Here is a 16355-nt window from a genome sequence, read left to right on the forward strand (position 1 = left end):
TATCTATCTATCTATCTATCTATCTATCTATCTATCTATCTATCTATCTATCTATCTATCTATCTATCTATCTATCTATCTATCTATCTATCTATCTATCTATCTATCTATCTATCTATCTATCTATCTATCTATCTATCTATCTATCTATCTATCTATCTATCTATCTATCTATCTATCTATCTATCTAATCACTCTTCCCCACGCTCCCCCCCTCAGCCCCCTCCCACTTTCCCGGTCCTCCCGCGGCGGTCCGTTCCCCCATTCTACCACCAGGGGGCGCAACAGCTCCGTTTCCCCCCCCCCACGTCTCCTCTCCGCCGTCTCCCCGCTTCGCTTCTCCGGCGGGCGCGTGATGACGTCACCACGCGCTGACGTCACAGCAGAGACGCCCCCGGCGCCTCGCGCGGCGCCCGCAGTGTCCGCCGCAGAGCGCTACGAACCGGCGCTGACGGAGCCGAGCCGAACCGAACGGAGCCGAGCCGAACCGAACCGAACGGAGCCGAGCCGAGCCGAGCCTGCCCTTCCCTTCCCCTCCCCGCCCTCCGCTCCGCCCCGCCGCACGATGTCGGTCCTGGAGCCCGCCGGCGGCGAGGAGGCGAAGCAGGCCAAGGAAGCGGAGGACGCCGAGAAGTTTTCCTTCATGGCCACCGTCACCAAAGCGCCCAAAAAGGTACCGGCTTGTCGGGGTTCGCTCCGTGCTGCATCGCGTTGAGCTGCCTGGAGTGATGGGCTGAGCCGCGAGCGCTGCCCTGGGGCGGCCCGAAGGGCAGCGGGGTGAAATTCGGCGTGCGGAGCGAGCCGGAGGCCGAGCAGCTCCGTCGCATCGCCGTGCTGCTGGGCGGGGAGCTGCGTGTCCCCGCAGGTCGGCACGGTGCTGGGCTCTGCGTCCCCGCAGGGCTCCGCGCTGGGCTGCCGGGGATCCCCGCGTGCTCGGAGCCGAGCTCTGCGCGTGGTTCCGGCGGCGCCGTGCTGGATGTTCTGCTCTCGGTGCCTCTCGTTGTGAGGGGGGTTGGAGGTTTGGAGGTTTTCTCGTGCCCAGTTCTGTTTATCCAAGCTTTGGACGTGGCCTGGAGGAAGGAACAGAGGAATGCGGAGCTGGGATCTTGCAGGGGAGGCTCAGGCGTTGTTTTTCCGTTCTTATTGGTGTTGTTTTCCACGTAGCTGGGATGTTTATGGGGTGAGGCTGGGAGGAGAGCAAGCAATGAATCCCGAAGCATCCTACATAGAGAACGAGGAATGAGCTCTGTGCCCAGGGGGATTCAACCCGGTGTTCTCAGAGGTGAGGTTTGTCTGTGCCTGGGCAGGTATGGGATGCTTTCTTACCTTGGGTTTGCTGCTGCGTGCACGGCTTCGTTGCACAGCACCGAGAGCAGCCGTCAGACTGCAACGGCTGGGTGGTGATGCTGGAGGTGCCCTGAGCGACAGGAGGCGTTTGAGGCTGATAACATCAGCAGGCGCTGAGATCCTGGGGAGCGTGAATTGCTGAGGTCAAGGAACAAAACGCTTCGGGCCGCTCTTCTCCTTGCCTGAGTAGTTTGTGCAAATAGGGCTTGGTAATGGTGGAAAGGACGAGGATGGAGAATTGCCCTTCTGTGATACGGTGCCCCCAGGTCGAGGCATTTCAGATGCCTTCCAAGCGGGATTGCAATTAAACCATTAAAATGCCTCTTGGTTTTAATGCAAGCCAAAGCTGCTTAAGGCAGTTCTCAGCACAGAAGATGGCTGAGAGGTGGAGCTGGAGGACGCTGTGCACCCTCTTTTGGCTTCCTTGAGCTTTGGGATGGAGTGCTGGGCAGTGGGGAGGGTGGGACGGTGCCGAGCTGTGTGTGACCTGCCACCAATGAGCTCCTCATAGAGCAGCCTTGCCTTGTGCCAGCACACAGGGTGGGTGTCCCCAGCCTGGGGCTCTGCTTGAGCGCTGGGGAGCAGCTCAGCCGCGTTGGAGGTGTGTGGACCCCGCAGCATTACTCTCCTTGGTGACGCTGACCCAGGTGCGTTTTTTCCCCCTCCTGTCATTGATTTGCTTAAGGTGAAAAAGTGAAACAGCAGGAGGTAAGAGATTAAAAGATTACATACAATCAACTCCGGATTTAAGTCGCAGCTGCGGCTGTCGAGGCGCTCAGAGCTGTGGGCTCCCTGCAGCAATGCGGCCGGTGCTCCTCCAGGAGCTGCTGGCGTTGCCTGCAGGCTCTGAAGCTCCTTTGCTGCTCCGCTTTACAGTAACCCGAGCTGTCAGCAGAACAGCAGCAGCTGTGGTGGGGGCGATTTGGCTGCTGGGCAAGGAGAGCTTTGCAGGCAGAGGTGAGCGATGCTGAGCCCGGTGCTCTCTGCTGCGCGTGCCCTGATGTGATGGGGGGGGCGGGGGGGAGGGTTGAGGCTGCTTTGTGGACGCGGGGATGAAGGAGAACAGAAGGGCAGTGTGTGCTCTCCCTGCGTGCCATCATTGCTGCAGTTGGGCTGCCTGCACCCCTGAGACTCGCAGGCGCCCTTGGAGGCGGATTTTCCCAGCCTGTCTCAGCTGGTTGCTGCAGCCCTGAGCTCCCGCTGTGCTGTGTGCCCTTGAGCTGGGGGGCGGGGGGGGGGGGGGAAGAGCAGGGGGAGCTTTGCATGCTTTGTCCCTGTTTGTCACCCATCTGCCGTGAGCTCCATGCAGGCACCTTCACGCTCGGGCGCTGGCGGACAGACGGACGCTCTCCCCCTCTGCAGACAGATCTGCTTATTCATGCAGTGAACGTGGAATGAGCTCCAGCGCTGCGTGCTGGGGTTGGTGCTGCAGCCCTGCAGAGCCGTGCGGTGGGACACGGCGCTGCTGTGCTGTGGAGCTGGCAGGAGGTGGGAGCAGGGGACCCCGAGCAGCCTCTGCTGCAGCTTTTTGCTGCTGAGTGTTCCCTGACCTTGCTGCAGTCTGCTTCTGTGCTGGGCTTCAGCCCTGTTGCTCTCTGTCCTCACATGTCTGTAATCCCTGCCGTGTGATGCTCAGGAACCCAGCATCCCCTCGGCATTTCCTGGGGACGGGGCTGCCCTTGTGCTGACACGGCTCTCAGGGCTGCTCATTTTTGCTCTGCCTTTAATTGCATCCCTCATCCTGGCTGCTCCTGAATCCTGCCTGCCTCTCTGTGCCTGTCCCCCACTGTGGCCACCTCCTCTGCTGGTTCTCAAACCAGATGCTGTGTGCTCAGCTGCTTGCTTCCTTCCCCAACCATCTGTTCTTCTATCATCTCCCTGCACTTTTCCCTTCCCATATCCAGTGTGTATGTGTTTGGGGGAGCAGGGGGGGGTCCTCCTGCTCAGCACGGAGCTGATTTGGCCTTTGCTCGGAGTGGGGAGGCAGCTAACACATTGCTGTGCCCTACAGTTGGGGCCCCTGACCCATGGCGAGCGCGAGCCATGCAGTGTTGTGAGCTGAGATGCTTTGCTTGGGGCTGGGAGCAGGGGTTGGTGGTGCTTTGTGAAGTGACAGCATCTGTAATGAGTTGTGTGAAAGCCGCTCTTGGGTTGTTTTCATTGCTCTCCATTCTCCCTGTCCTGCAGCACGCCAGGTCGGCTGTTTCCACTGCGCTTGCTGACCTTCAGGGGTAGGAAGGGGTCTGGATGTCCATTCCCTGCACTCCTCAAGAGCAGCTCTGGCCTTCTGGTGGTGCAAGCCGTGCACAGATGGGCTCTGGGGCTCCTGGCCCTGGTGGGAGCCCCGATGGGAGCACGGGAGGAATACTGGCAGCAAGGCCCTGTTTTCTTTAGGCCTTTCCCAAAATCACAATCGGGCTGGGTCCAGCCCTCCACCAATGCTTGCTTTGGGACCCTGACAGTTTTCCCTGTGTGTTGTTCCCTGCCCAAGCTGGATCCTGTTTGTGCTGCCCCTGCTCAGGGCTGTGGCTGGGCGTCCTTCTCTAACAGCCAGCAAGCCTGGCAGTGAGCCTTGCCAATAAGCAGCCGGTTCAGCCCAGGCTTTTGCAGGTGAGGACGGTGCCCTGCTCCTCCCAGCAATCTCTGAGCACCACATCCCTGCTGTTTGAGCAGCACTCAGTCCAGGAGATTTGCTTCTGGCTGGCTGGACTCGTTATTATCATCGCGAGCTTCCTGTGGGCAACGCTGCTGTTTGCAGAGGGCTTTGCTTCACTTCCTGCTGAGCCCTTTGATCGACGCCTGCTTCTCTGGGGACTCTGCCTCACGTTGGCCTGGAGCGTCGTGGTGACGTTGCTGCCAGGCCCACGGAGCGCTGCCCGCAGGGGACCTCGTGCCAATGCTTCGGCAGCACGCGATCGCCCCCCTTCTCAATGACTTCAGGAGCGTGGGTCGATTTGAGAGGTTCGGGGCCACTGTAGGAGGCTCAGAAAGTCCCCAGCATCACAGCAGGGCCCCCTGTCACAGCTGCAGGCGGGGGCTGCCTTTGGGAGGCCACCTCAGTTGCCCCGCGGCGCGCTTGAACGGCGCCTTTTAATTCCGCTCGGGGATCAATACGGTGGCCGTGGTAACGAGCTTATTGCTGCTGCAGAATCTGTTTACTTCAGGTTGGTGACGGCCAAAGAACTTCAATGGCTGGGGACATGACGTTCCAGCTAGTTAAACAGGCTGTGCTGTCATTCGGGTGAGGCTCCTGCTGCCTTTGGAGGTGGGTACAGCTTCTCCTGCAGAGCTCGCGCTGCCCAACTTGGCTGGCTGGGGTTTGTGCAGGTGGCAGGAGCCTGGGCTGCGGGCAGGACGTGAGGATCGTTCACTTCTTCCCCCTCCTGCTGCCCCTGATGGAACTGCATCAATCCTGCTGCCAAGGAGGGCTCAGCTCTGCTCCTGCGTGATGCTGATTCCCTTACAGCCATGGCGTTGGGATGGAGCATCTTCCGACCACGGTTGGGCCTGGGGGTTGAGGTGCTCGGTCTCTTGAAAGACCAAAAGAAGTCTTGAAGTGCTCCTGGCTTCTGCAGGCTGCGTCTGGGGAGGAAGCAGAGGCAGATGGGGCAGCCTGGGTGTTGGGCTGCCTTGCTGCTCGTGGCTTTGGGTTAGGAGAGGTTTGGGGTTTTCTGCCAGCTTGCACAGCAGAGCTGGCCGAGCCCTCTGACAGCACTCCTGCGTGTTCCTGCATCCTTTTCAAGCTGGAAGAAGTTGGGTTTCCTTTAAAAATGGCCATTCATTGAAGTTGGTTCCCTGTCAGCTGTGACGCACAGATTTCTGTGGCCCTCGAGCTCTGTTCTGCTGGGGCTCTTAGTGGTGGCTGATGGGTGAGTTTGTGCCCTCTCCAAACCCATCAGAGCCCTGAGCCCACAAAAGGCTCCTCCTGAGTGATGCTTTCCCTGTTCCCAAGCCTTATCCGCCCTCCACAAACCTTGCTATCTCTGCTGGGGGGTGCGTGGGCTGACCAACAATCTCTGTTTGCACTGCAGGAGGTGTGCAGGTAACCCCAGCTGGTTTGGAAGGGTTGAACCCCGCAACCTGATGGGCGTTCACTGCCCGTGCAGATCTGGTATCAGACTGCTCCAGGAACTCTCCCATAGGGAGCAATGCTCTGCCTGGAAGCCTGGAGTCCAAGGACCAGGTGCCTTATCTGCTGCTGGAGAGCTTTCCTCTGCCGCTGCTGGAGGCAGCACACCTTTGACCTGAAGGTGTTTATAAGGCAGCAATTATTCCCAGTTACTCTTTAACAGTCGGGCGCTTAAAATCACATTGATTTTATTTAATCCCGTGCTCTGTTTAATTTTCCCCTCACCAGCATTGGGTGATTCGTGGGGTGGCCGAGACCTCGCGGCGCTTTGCAGCCTTGTAAACCTTTGGGGTGAACCTTTCCTGCTGGTCCTTCACCTCTCCCGTGAGCTGAAAGTCTGTAATCCTTCTCCTGTGCTCATGGAAACTTTCTGGTTTTGTTTTTCATCCCCCAGCACTTTCCTCTGCCAGCAAAGGATGGAGGATGGTGTCAGGGCTCGGCCAGCTCGTTTGGCCAGGACCTCAGTGCCCTTTATTTCCTTGTTGGGAACTGCAGAGCGTTTCAGGCTGAGCTTTGGCTGTGATTCCTGCTCAGCTCTGCCTTGCTGGCAGCAGCTCCTGCCTTCCTGAGCTGCAGGTATGGATGGAAGCAGCGCTCTGTGGAGATGATCCCTCTTTGATCCGTGAAGCTGAACCGAATCACCCCCCGAAGCACATGGGGATGTCTTCAAAGGGTTGGGAAGCTGCTGTGTCACCGAGGAGAAAGTCCTCGAGCTGTGACTGCCACGTGGGGCAGGGCTGGCTCCTGCTTGTTCATGTGATGGCTGCTGCTCTGCAGGTCATCAGAAGATGCTGATGTTGCTGCTGTGGCCGTGGCCAAAGCTGTGGGTGTTGCTCATGCCAGCCCCCTGCCCATAGCATTATAGAATCATAGAATCATGGAGCTGGAAGGGAGCATCAGAGGTCATCTCGTCCCAAATCTGCTCTGGCTGGGGTTTTTCTTTGCTGCTGAGTGGATTTGGGCTGGAAATCTGGTTGTGCCTCCAGCTTGGCCACGGCCTCCTGCCAGCTTGTGCAGTCTCACATCTTGTAGCTTGGTTCTGGCTCACCTGGCCGGCAGGAGGAGGTAGAATGGGGTGGCTGGATGAACCACAGGGCCAAATGTGCACCTGGAGCCTTTCTCCAAACCTCCCCTTGGTGCTGGTTTGGAGCTTGGCGTGGTGAGAGGTCAGGATGGGAGCTGAAACCTGTGTCCCCATCTGCCTCATTCCTTGGATCCTTCAGGGCAATGCAGGCTAGAAATGCCCCTGGGGTTGGGTAACCTGGCAGAGTTGGTGCCCAAAAACACCCATGGCTGCCTTTGTGACTTCTATCCCAAAGCCACACACGTTTGGTTGAGTCCTGAGCAGCATCTTTGCCCCTGGATGGGTCCCTGCCCCCACTGTGGGTGCTGCTGTGCTCGAGGAGGCTGCAGGAGCTGCGTTTGGTCAGCTTGCAAGTAGGGCAGAGTGGGGCTGAGGACAGCACTGCCTGCCTGGGGCTGCTGCCAGCAACTGTGGCTGTGCTCCCCAGCAGCATCTCCAGGGCCTCTCTGGACGGGTGGCTGCAGGATCAGAGCCCAGAAGGAGTTGTCCCCTCTCCAGGGGGCTGTCCTGAGCAAACCTGCTGCTCTGCTCTTCTTTTTGACCTAGAAAATAAGAAAAGCCTCGCGCTGTGTTGGTTGTGGTTGTGTTTTTTCCCTCTTTTTTCGTCTTTTTTTTTTTCCCCTTGGCTGCTGTGTGACTGGAGAGGCCTCAGCCCCTGGGGTGCCTTTTCCCTTCCTTCCTGCCGCATTGAACTGAACGCAGCGACTCTCTGCTGAAAAGAAATGAATCAGAACAATTGTCGTTTAGAAACGTCCAAACTCAGCAGCACGGCGAAGCTGTGCATGAGAACACAGCCACGGCTTCCCCAGAGCAAACTGCACGGGGCAGTGGGATTTCTGCACAGGTAATTGCCTGGGCATCGGAAGCTGCCCACCTCCAGGCCTGCAGAGCTCTGCGTGCCCTCCCAGCAGCTGGGTGCTGGGCTGGTGAAGGGGGTGGGTGCTGAGATGGAAGGCACAGGCTGCTTGAATGCATGGGAACGACAAAGCAAGGGGCTGAAGGCAGGTTGCAGGAGGGGTGCTGCAGTGTGGGCGGCTGCTGACCGCCTCCCAGCCTTGGGGTGATGCTAAACGGGGGTTGGCTGCCTTGAGTTGCTTTAGGTGGGTCACCTCCTTGCCTCGCACGGAGCTCAGGGCTGGATCCCACTGAGTCAGGCAGCGTGGCTGCACCGTGTGCTCAAGGTGGTGGCTGCAGTCCACGGCTTCTCCCAGATGCTGGGGAGTGTTGGGGTGGGAGCCGCAGCCGTGCTGTGTTTTGCAAGGGGAGGAAATGTACTTCTGCCTCATCAGGTGTGATTGAGGTCGTGTGTGGTTGGCGGGCAGCACAGCTGGGCTGAAACTTGGCAGGCAGACCTCAGGTCCTGGTGTTTTCCTCCAGGGCAGCTCGCTGAGCCCTGCGCTCCCAGGCTGGAGCTCCGCACGATGCTTGATGCTCACAGGCACGCAGCTCTCACCCTCCCCCCCCATCCGGCTCCATCCATCCCAGCCCTGCTCCGTGCTGAGGGATTGGGGGATTTTGGCCTTGCTGTAATGCAGCAGTGCCCACCCAGTGCTGCAGTCCTGACGTGCCAAGCAGGCTCGGTTCAGAAGCCGTTTGCTGCGTTGGGCGATAATTTTAGATGGGGCAGATTTTGCTAAGCTGCACGGTTCAGATGAGCTCTGGTAAAGCCACGGTGGGGATTACCGTGGTTAATTCAGCACTGTGTTTCCTTAGCAGTGATGTTTCTTTTTTCCCTTGGTTCAAACCCAGTTCCCGGAGCTGCTGCTCCAAGCAGTGGCACCTTGCCGTGCCTCGGAGCTGCTGCTGCGTGCATCAGTGGGGATGGTGGCGGTGAAGCACAGCCCCATCCCCACCCTCACCCCATGCATCTCCTGTTTGCCATCCACGGGGAGGTGTTACACCTGGGGCTGCCGTGCGCTGGGTGCCCAAGCTGTGAGCTGACACGTGCCTGCTGCCTGTGCTGCAGCACCAGACTGCGTTGTCTGCGCTGTTTTATCTCCTGGGTTCACCTCTTTCCTGGAAAACTTTTCCTGAGATAGAGAAAACACCTCAGCTCGGGCTTTGAAGCTGGTTTAATGCCAGCAGCTATCTGATGGGGGCATGTTTACACCCTCTGCTCTGACGGGTTGCCAGAGGGATGGGCTGGGAGTGGTGCTGTGCTGGCGGCGTTGCTGCTCTGCGTTCCACCTGGAAGCACACTGTGCTGCTGCAGGAATGGCACAGCCATCTTTGGGCTCTCTTTGGTAAGCTGGAGCCAAGCAGCAGGCCTTGAGCAGGGCCTGGCAGCATCATTCCTTGGTTGGGAAGGCAGTGTGTCCGCCAGGATGCGGCTGCTGAGCACCTGGCACTGCTTGCTGGATGTGGTCCCACACCTCTGAGCTCTCCTGTGAGTTGGGACACCTTCGGGTTCCTCCTCCTTCTGCACTGAGCGACCTGAAAGGATTTTGCAAAGCCAAAGCTGCAAACTCCATGGAGATTCCCAGTCCTCCCAGCCATGCACACGGCCCCAGCAGCACGCAGCCATCCTCTGCCGGGTTCCTCCTGTCTGGGATGGATGGCTCAGCTAAATAGCTTCATTCTTCTGCTCTCAGAGCCTGCTTGCCACATCAGAGCTTTTGGGGATTGCAATGGCATGGAAACCCCCTCCTTGAGGCCTCTATGCTGATCTCTTCAGGGCTTTTCTGGAGGTTTCCTATGCCCATGGGGATGCTGTTAACGATACTCCTTGCAATGAGGTCTCATCCTTATTAAAGTGCCCAAATTAAATCCTGCAGTGACCATCAGAGGGAAGAGACCGCAAAGGGGCTCTTTGTCAGCAGGGTGGGGGTCCTGTCCCCTGTCAGCAAGCCAGGGAGGCCCTGGGGCTCTTTTCCTCATTGCCTTGAATGCAGCTCTTACAGGAGCAGTGGGGCTGTTGCTGGCTGAGCAGAGGCACTTTGGGGCTGTTTTGCCCCTTCTTTGAGGCTGATGGAGCCCTGAGTTGCCTCTGGCCGAACCGGGAGGGAGGAAGAGCTGTTGGAGGGCATCTCTTCCAATGGAAACATCTGTAACAAGCAGGAGATTGAAAGTCAATGCAATGTCAACTGCGTTTTGTTGAAATGTTCCCTCGCTGGTTTTCTCCCCCCCCGGCTCTTAGTGTGGGTTTTGGAAGGACGTGCCTTGTTTTTAACCTGGGAAAGGAGATAGGAGTGCCAGGATCGCAGCTGGTGCTGGGACCAGCTCTGTCAGTGCTGTGTTTTTGGGCAGAAACAGCAGAATTGGTGACGGAGGGGCTGATGCTGATGGAGCTGCGTGGGGACCTCAGCCACCCAGGGCTCGGCCAGAGGGCTGCACAGTGCTTGCCCTGCAGGAGCACACCAGTGTTCTTGGAGCCAGAGGGGATGGTTCCAAGGCTCTTTGTTTTGACCTCGGGTGTTAGGCACCAAATCTGCTACGAAATTCTGGTGGCAGGGATATGAGGAGGCAGAAGAGGAGGTTGTGATTCGGGCGCCTGCAGCCACGGAGCCGCTGCTGGGTACGTTTGGTAGCGCTCAGTTCTGCGACAGCGGCGCACTGCAAGGAGCCCTGGGCCCGTGTGGCCACAACAGATGATGGAGCACGGGCTCACTTAGCACTTTCTCTTCCTTTGCATCTCTCAGCAAATCCAGTTTGCAGATGACATGCAGGAGTTCACCAAGTTCCCAACCAAGACCGGCCGCCGCTCCCTGTCCCGCTCCATCTCGCAGTCTTCCACCGACAGCTACAGCTCTGGTAGGTGACCCCAGGGCTGCTGGCAGTGCTGCTGTGGCATTGGTTTCAGGGTGCTCTGTATTGCTGGGCTGTGCTCTGAGGTGTAAAGGGTGGTTCTGGGGTTCTGGGAGGTTTGTATTCTGCTAAATCAGCCTCATTCGTTCTCATAGTTGGGCTTCTGTGCGTCACACAGCGCGTCCCAAGGAGGCTGTGGATGCCCCATCCCTGCAGGCATTCGAGGCCAGGCTCTGAATGTGGCTCTGGGCAGCCTGGGCTGCTGGTTGGCAACCCTGCACGTAGCAGGGGGTTGGAACTGAATGAGCACTGTGGGCCTTTTCAACCCATGCCATTCTATGACTCTATGATCGCTCAGCACTGAGTTGTTTTCAAGAGTGAGAGTGCCAGATTCCTTATGGACAAGGCTTTTCCTTGTGAGATCTGTAGTCTGAGCCATAAGCACGTGCATGCATGAAAGCCAGGAAGCAAAACGGGGCAGAGAGCACCAGGACTGGGGGTGACACGCGTTCCTCTGCTGGCTTTAGCTGCCTCCTACACAGACAGCTCTGACGATGAGGTTTCCCCCCGTGAGAAGCAGCAAACCAACTCCAAAGGCAGCAGCAACTTCTGCGTGAAGAACATCAAGCAGGCAGAGTTTGGACGCCGGGAGATTGAGATCGCTGAGCAAGGTGAGGGGGGGCTGTGGGGGTCTGAGGGGCTCTGGGTGCTGAGCCAGGGGGGTTCCCACAACTCTCCTCGTGGTCTCGGGTGCCTCCAGTGCCTTCTCTTCCCTCCACAAATCAGCACGCGATGTGGGGAAGAGCTGAATGCAACAGCAAGCATGAATGATAGGTTGCATTTGTTTTTGAGCGACAGCAGGGCTCTGTGTGTTCCTGGGGTTTTGGATGGGGAGCCTCAGTGGGAGAGGATCTTGCAGCTCCTTTGGAGACGCTAAAACTGTCTCAGCCTCTTCCCTTGTGGCTTGTGGAAAGCTGAGTTACCGTTCTGATTGGGTAACTTTGCTCCCAGGCTCCTTTTAGACACAAGCTACCAAAGCCAGAGAAGGGTACAGAGCCATTTAGAGCAGCTCTTTCGAGGTATGGCAGCACTGTTTCCATCTTTAGGTGTTTCTTATTGATGTGATCCTGCTGCGAGGCTGGTGGCTGCCCTTAATGGGGGCGCCCTGGTGCTTGCCCTGGGCAGCACCCACCCCACACCCCCTTCATACGTGCCTGGGAGGTGCTGTGTCCCCGTGGCTTTGCCAAGGGACAGATGATGCTGGTGTCCTGATCCCAGTTTGGACAGAGCTGTCAGAGCAGGGGCAGGGAGGTTTCTCCTTGACGGCACAGTGACTATGGCAAGAGCAATGGGACCAGATGTGTCCTGCGAGACCCTTGAGAGGAGAGCAGATCTGGCAGAAAGGGGTCCCACCCTGGAGTGAGCCATCATTAAAAGCCATCATTAAAACCCCTGCGTTCCTTTTGCAGACATGTCTGCTCTGATTTCACTCAGGAAGCGAGCTCAAGGGGAGAAACCTTTGGCCGGAGCTAAAATCGTAGGCTGTACACACATTACAGCACAGACTGCGGTGAGTGGCTTCTCATTTGGGCATCCAAGGTGGGAAAAGCCACCTTTTTCCCCACTCTCCTCCATGGGGGAATTGCTGAAGGCCCATCCGCATTCCTGGCAACCTCTCACAGAGGTTCTGCTGCCTGCATTTTCCCTGGGCAGCGTTTGTTGGAGCTGCTCCCCCAGCTCCATCCCTGGCTGTGCTGGGGCCTCCCTGCTCAGCCCTCTGTCCCACAGGTGCTGATTGAGACGCTGTGTGCGTTGGGGGCGCAGTGCCGTTGGTCTGCCTGCAACATCTACTCCACCCAGAACGAGGTGGCAGCTGCCTTGGCAGAAGCAGGTGAGTGCTGCTGAGCCGTGGGGCAGCATCCCTTCCAGTCCCTCTCTCAGTTTCAGGAAAGGCTCGGACCCAATATCTTTTAGGGATGGATATGTAGGTGAGATCCTGGGCTTTGGTCCCTGCGTGGTTCTCCTTGTCTGGGGTTTTCCCGAGCAGAAAGTTGTGCCAAACTCAGCGGGTGCCAAGGATGCTCCTCTTCTCCTTCTAGGTGTTGCCGTATTTGCCTGGAAGGGAGAGTCAGAGGATGACTTCTGGTGGTGCATTGACCGCTGTGTTAACGTAGATGGCTGGCAGGCTAACATGGTAACGAGCCTTCTTCCAGCCCTTCCTCTTCCTCTGTGGAGCCGTCACTGGGGGCTCCTCACCCTCCCCTCCCTGGGGCTGTTCTTAGGAGCCTGCCCATGTGCCTGGGCACCTGCTGGTGTCCTAAAGGCCTTTGAGTCCGTGCCAAAATCACAGGGGTCGTGGAGAATGGCAGCTGGAGCTGGGCTGGGGGTCACTGTGATGGTTGTGGGAGCTGCAGTGTCCTGAGCTGTACAGCACGATGGCATGGGAGCATCTCCTGCTGGAGCCTGTCAGTGAGTCAGGAAGCCACGAGACCTGTTTCCCTGTGGGAGCTGCCCTGACTGCTCCTCTCTTGACACAGAGCCCATCTGCAGGGGTTTCCGAGGGCTCCATTGCCTTCCTGAATGCAGATGATGCCTCTCGCTGCCTTGGCTTGGGGTCCGTGGTCACAGATGATGGGAGAGCATGTGGCACAGGACTGACAGCTCCTGCAGCCTTTCCTCTCAGCTGTTTGCTTTTGGGGCACGAATGCTGTAGCTTCCTTCTGACCTCAGGCTGTTCAGTTAGTGCTGCCTGTGGCTGCGTTTCCAGGCTGCAAAGCAGTAGCAGGGACACAAAAAACCTGTTAGGATCCATTGGCGCCACGCAGGGTACAAAATCCTCCCTTTCAGAGGGGGCCCCTGAAGCAACCAGGAGGACCCAGGAGTCCTGGCCCACAGGCAGCTCTCCAGCAGTGCCTGCAGATGCTCTCCATCTCTCTGTATCCCCCCCTCCATCCCCTGCAAGTGCTTCTCCTGGTGGAAAGCTTGACTGCCCCGTGCTCTTCCTCCAGATACTGGATGATGGTGGGGATCTGACCCATTGGGTTTATAAGAAATACCCCAACATATTCAAGAAGATCCGAGGGATTGTGGAGGAGAGTGTGACCGGTGTGCACAGGTAGGGGTTTGGGAAGGCTGATCTGAAGATCTGTCGTTGGGTTGCTGCTGTCTGCTCTGACCTGCCTCTGTCCTCTTGCAGGCTGTACCAGCTCTCCAAAGCTGGGAAGCTCTGCGTGCCGGCCATGAATGTGAACGACTCTGTGACCAAACAGAAATTTGACAACCTGTATTGCTGTCGGGAGTCCATCCTGGACGGGTGAGTGCAGCCCTTGTCCCCATCCCCAGGGCTGCTCTGCCCTCGCTGTGCGTTCGCAGGACCTGGTTTTGGGGCCCTTTGCTGTGTGCCTGACCGGTCCCAAAGCAGGTCTCTCTCTGTCCTCCAGCCTGAAGAGGACCACAGATGTGATGTTTGGAGGGAAGCAAGTGGTGGTTTGTGGCTATGGGGAGGTGAGTTTCGTGAGCCTCCCCCAGCCATCCTTTCCCTTAGCTCAGTGTCCTGCCCCTTCCCTGCTCACGTTTGATCGATAGAGGAAATCGGATCTGGGGAGCTGTCAGGAGAGACGTCTTGCTCGAGCCTGCTGGGAAGGTGGAGAGCAAGCATCACATTGCCCAGTTTGCCTGCAGATCAGCTGAGCTGCAAATCCAACAGTTGCTAGCAACGCTGGCTTGAATGATAACTAGCCATGGGTGCCCCCATCTGCTGTGCCTGGCTCCAGTTCAGCACGCAGCCCGGCTGTCGCTGAGCCTGTGGCACAGGAGGCGAAGGGCAGGCTGCCTCTTGCTGGTGGATGATGTTCTGGCAGGGGGAGGTTGAACCACGAGCTTGTAAATGATTCTGCCCTGGAAGAGCGCAGAGCTGGGAGCTGCCACCTTCCCTCCATCTGTGCGCTGTCTGTGTGGGTGTTCATCTTGCCGTGCTGCAGAGGGCCTGGCAGTAGCTGCAAATGCTCTCCCCAGCAGGAACACGCTTCCTAATTTATTTAGACACCAATGGAGCTCAGCTCTGCTCGACTGAGAAGCTGTGCTGGCTCTCTCCCAGGCTCTCTGCGGTGCTGTGTGCCTCTCCAACCATGAGTTATGCTGAGGGTTGTTGTCTCTGGGGCCTCTCCTGACGTTTACTGCAGTTCTGCAGACTGAGGAAGCCTTTCCACCCTCGCTGGTTCTCCACTGGGATGTGGGTTGATGTCCCAGTTTGCCCTTTCTGGCCATTTTCACCCAGTCGGAGCTGGGTGATGAGCAGGAGTGTCTGGTGGTGTTTCTTACCTGGTAGCACGAGGTGTCCCCAAAACAGGGCTGATTATGGGCACATGGAATCTATCAGGTGTCAGCATGGGTAAATGGCACTGAGAAAAGGGCTTTGCTGACGAGCTTCTGTGTCATTTTGTAGTGGAGAGAGAGGACTTGAGTCACTATTACAGGAGTTCTGCTTCCCCATGCTGATGCTGGGAGCATGAGGTGGAGGATCTGTTCCCCCATCAGTGCAGGACAGTGCAGGAAACCCCATGGTTTAAAGGCAGCAGGGGGAAGCACAGGCTTATGCAAGCTGTGCTGACTGTGAGTGGGGTGGTTTGGAAGCTCCTGCCAGCTGGTGGTGTGCTGGAGGGGAGCTGAGCACGTGGTGCCCAACAAGTGGAATTGTGCCTCGCTCAGCTGCTCCTGGCCTCGGGCTGAGGCTTCCAGGGCGCAGCTGGAAAACAGCTCAGGATGTTTTGGGGGAGGGATTTTAGCACTTGGTGCACCCTGCTTTTGTCTTCACATCAATGCTTTGCCTTGGCAGGTTGGCAAGGGATGCTGTGCTGCTCTGAAAGCCCTGGGAGCGATCGTCTACGTCACGGAGATCGACCCCATCTGCGCCCTTCAAGCCTGGTGAGATGTTCACAACCAACATGTAACGTCTCTTCCTCTGCTCTCTGGCCTCCTGCAAACCCTCAGAGAGGCTGAAACAGAACCAGGAGGATCTGTGGCTAAGCTCAGAGAGTATTCATCTCTTTGGGGTGTGATGGGGAAGGACCAGGGCAGTTTCAGGGCTTGTTCAGTGGTGGGATACCAGGCAGTAGGCTGCCGCAGCCAGTTGGCTTGGAAGACTGCTGTAAGCATTCCTGAAGGGCTGGCAGAGCGTTTCATACATCCCCAGCTCCCACAGCATTGTGAGAGCAGGTTTTGATGCCAGATCCTTTGCACAGCCCTTCCACTCTCATCTGGCATCTTTGGGGGTGTGGAAGGACAGCCTGGCTGCTGCTGGGAGTGATTCAGAGCTGCTCCAGCAGCGTAGGACTGAGATCCCCTCTGGCCTAAGGCAGAGAGGAACCAGGCTTCTCCTCCTTATTGTGCTTCCTGTCCCCCTTTCTCGCCAGCATGGATGGATTTCGGGTGGTGAAGCTGAGTGAGGTGATCCGTCAGGTCGACGTCGTCATTACCTGCACAGGTAGGGAGGGAGGGGGTCCTGGGTGAGCCTTGCTGCAGGCTGAGCAGTGCTCCTTCCCCAGCGGTGTCTCAGGGGCTCTGTAGCCATCAGGATGGATGCTTTGCTGCCAGGAGTCCCTCATTTTACGCTGGCAAAAGCTGCTCTCTTTAGGAGAGCTTTTCCTCTTCACTCCCAGCCTTCGGTTTGACCGCAGTCTTCCTCAACCCCTGGGAAGGGGGACATCAAAGCCATCGGTCCTCAAAGGGTTTTTGGGCTCTCCTGGCCCCTGGTGGGAGCAGAGGCAGCGCTCAGCACGTGTTTTCCTGTGATCAGCCAGGAGAATGACATTACCCCAAGCTGCGATTCCTTCAGTGCAGGGAAGGAGAAATGTGAGGGTTTATATTCCCACTGCCTCGGGTTCATCTCTGCTCTGCCTGCAGGAAACAAGAACGTGGTGACCAGAGAACACCTGGATCGCATGAAGAACAGCTGCATCGTGTGCAACATGGGCCACTCCAACACAGAAATTGATGTGGTGAGTGTCCCTGCTGCCCCTGCTGCCCCTGCTGCCCCTGCTGCCCCTGCTGCCC

General features: G+C 57.5%; 1 protein-coding gene across 3 annotated transcripts in view; it reads left to right on the plus strand.

Annotated features, from left to right (window-relative positions):
• Positions 1 to 539: 539 nt before the first annotated feature.
• AHCYL1 (adenosylhomocysteinase like 1) overlaps positions 540 to 16355 on the plus strand; it is a 19909-nt gene continuing 4093 nt past the window's right edge. The window contains exons 1-12 of one of the 3 annotated variants that reach the window (XM_042830517.1): positions 540 to 673; positions 10199 to 10310; positions 10832 to 10975; positions 11774 to 11874; positions 12093 to 12195; positions 12404 to 12498; positions 13313 to 13419; positions 13501 to 13617; positions 13745 to 13808; positions 15139 to 15227; positions 15716 to 15786; positions 16206 to 16300. In XM_042830517.1, the coding sequence (XP_042686451.1) occupies positions 566 to 673; positions 10199 to 10310; positions 10832 to 10975; positions 11774 to 11874; positions 12093 to 12195; positions 12404 to 12498; positions 13313 to 13419; positions 13501 to 13617; positions 13745 to 13808; positions 15139 to 15227; positions 15716 to 15786; positions 16206 to 16300 (1206 nt within the window). In that variant the 5' untranslated portion in view covers positions 540 to 565. Of the gene's footprint in view, positions 674 to 4420; positions 4613 to 10198; positions 10311 to 10831; positions 10976 to 11773; positions 11875 to 12092; positions 12196 to 12403; positions 12499 to 13312; positions 13420 to 13500; positions 13618 to 13744; positions 13809 to 15138; positions 15228 to 15715; positions 15787 to 16205; positions 16301 to 16355 lie in introns of those variants that run through there. The other 2 variants (XM_042830518.1, XM_042830519.1) reach the window with 2 other exon arrangements.

Source organism: Centrocercus urophasianus, unplaced genomic scaffold (genome assembly GCF_019232065.1).
Source record: "Centrocercus urophasianus isolate 14NV4802_14NV808 unplaced genomic scaffold, USGS_Curo_1.0 seq_338, whole genome shotgun sequence".
Classification (NCBI taxonomy): Eukaryota; Metazoa; Chordata; class Aves; order Galliformes; family Phasianidae; genus Centrocercus; species Centrocercus urophasianus.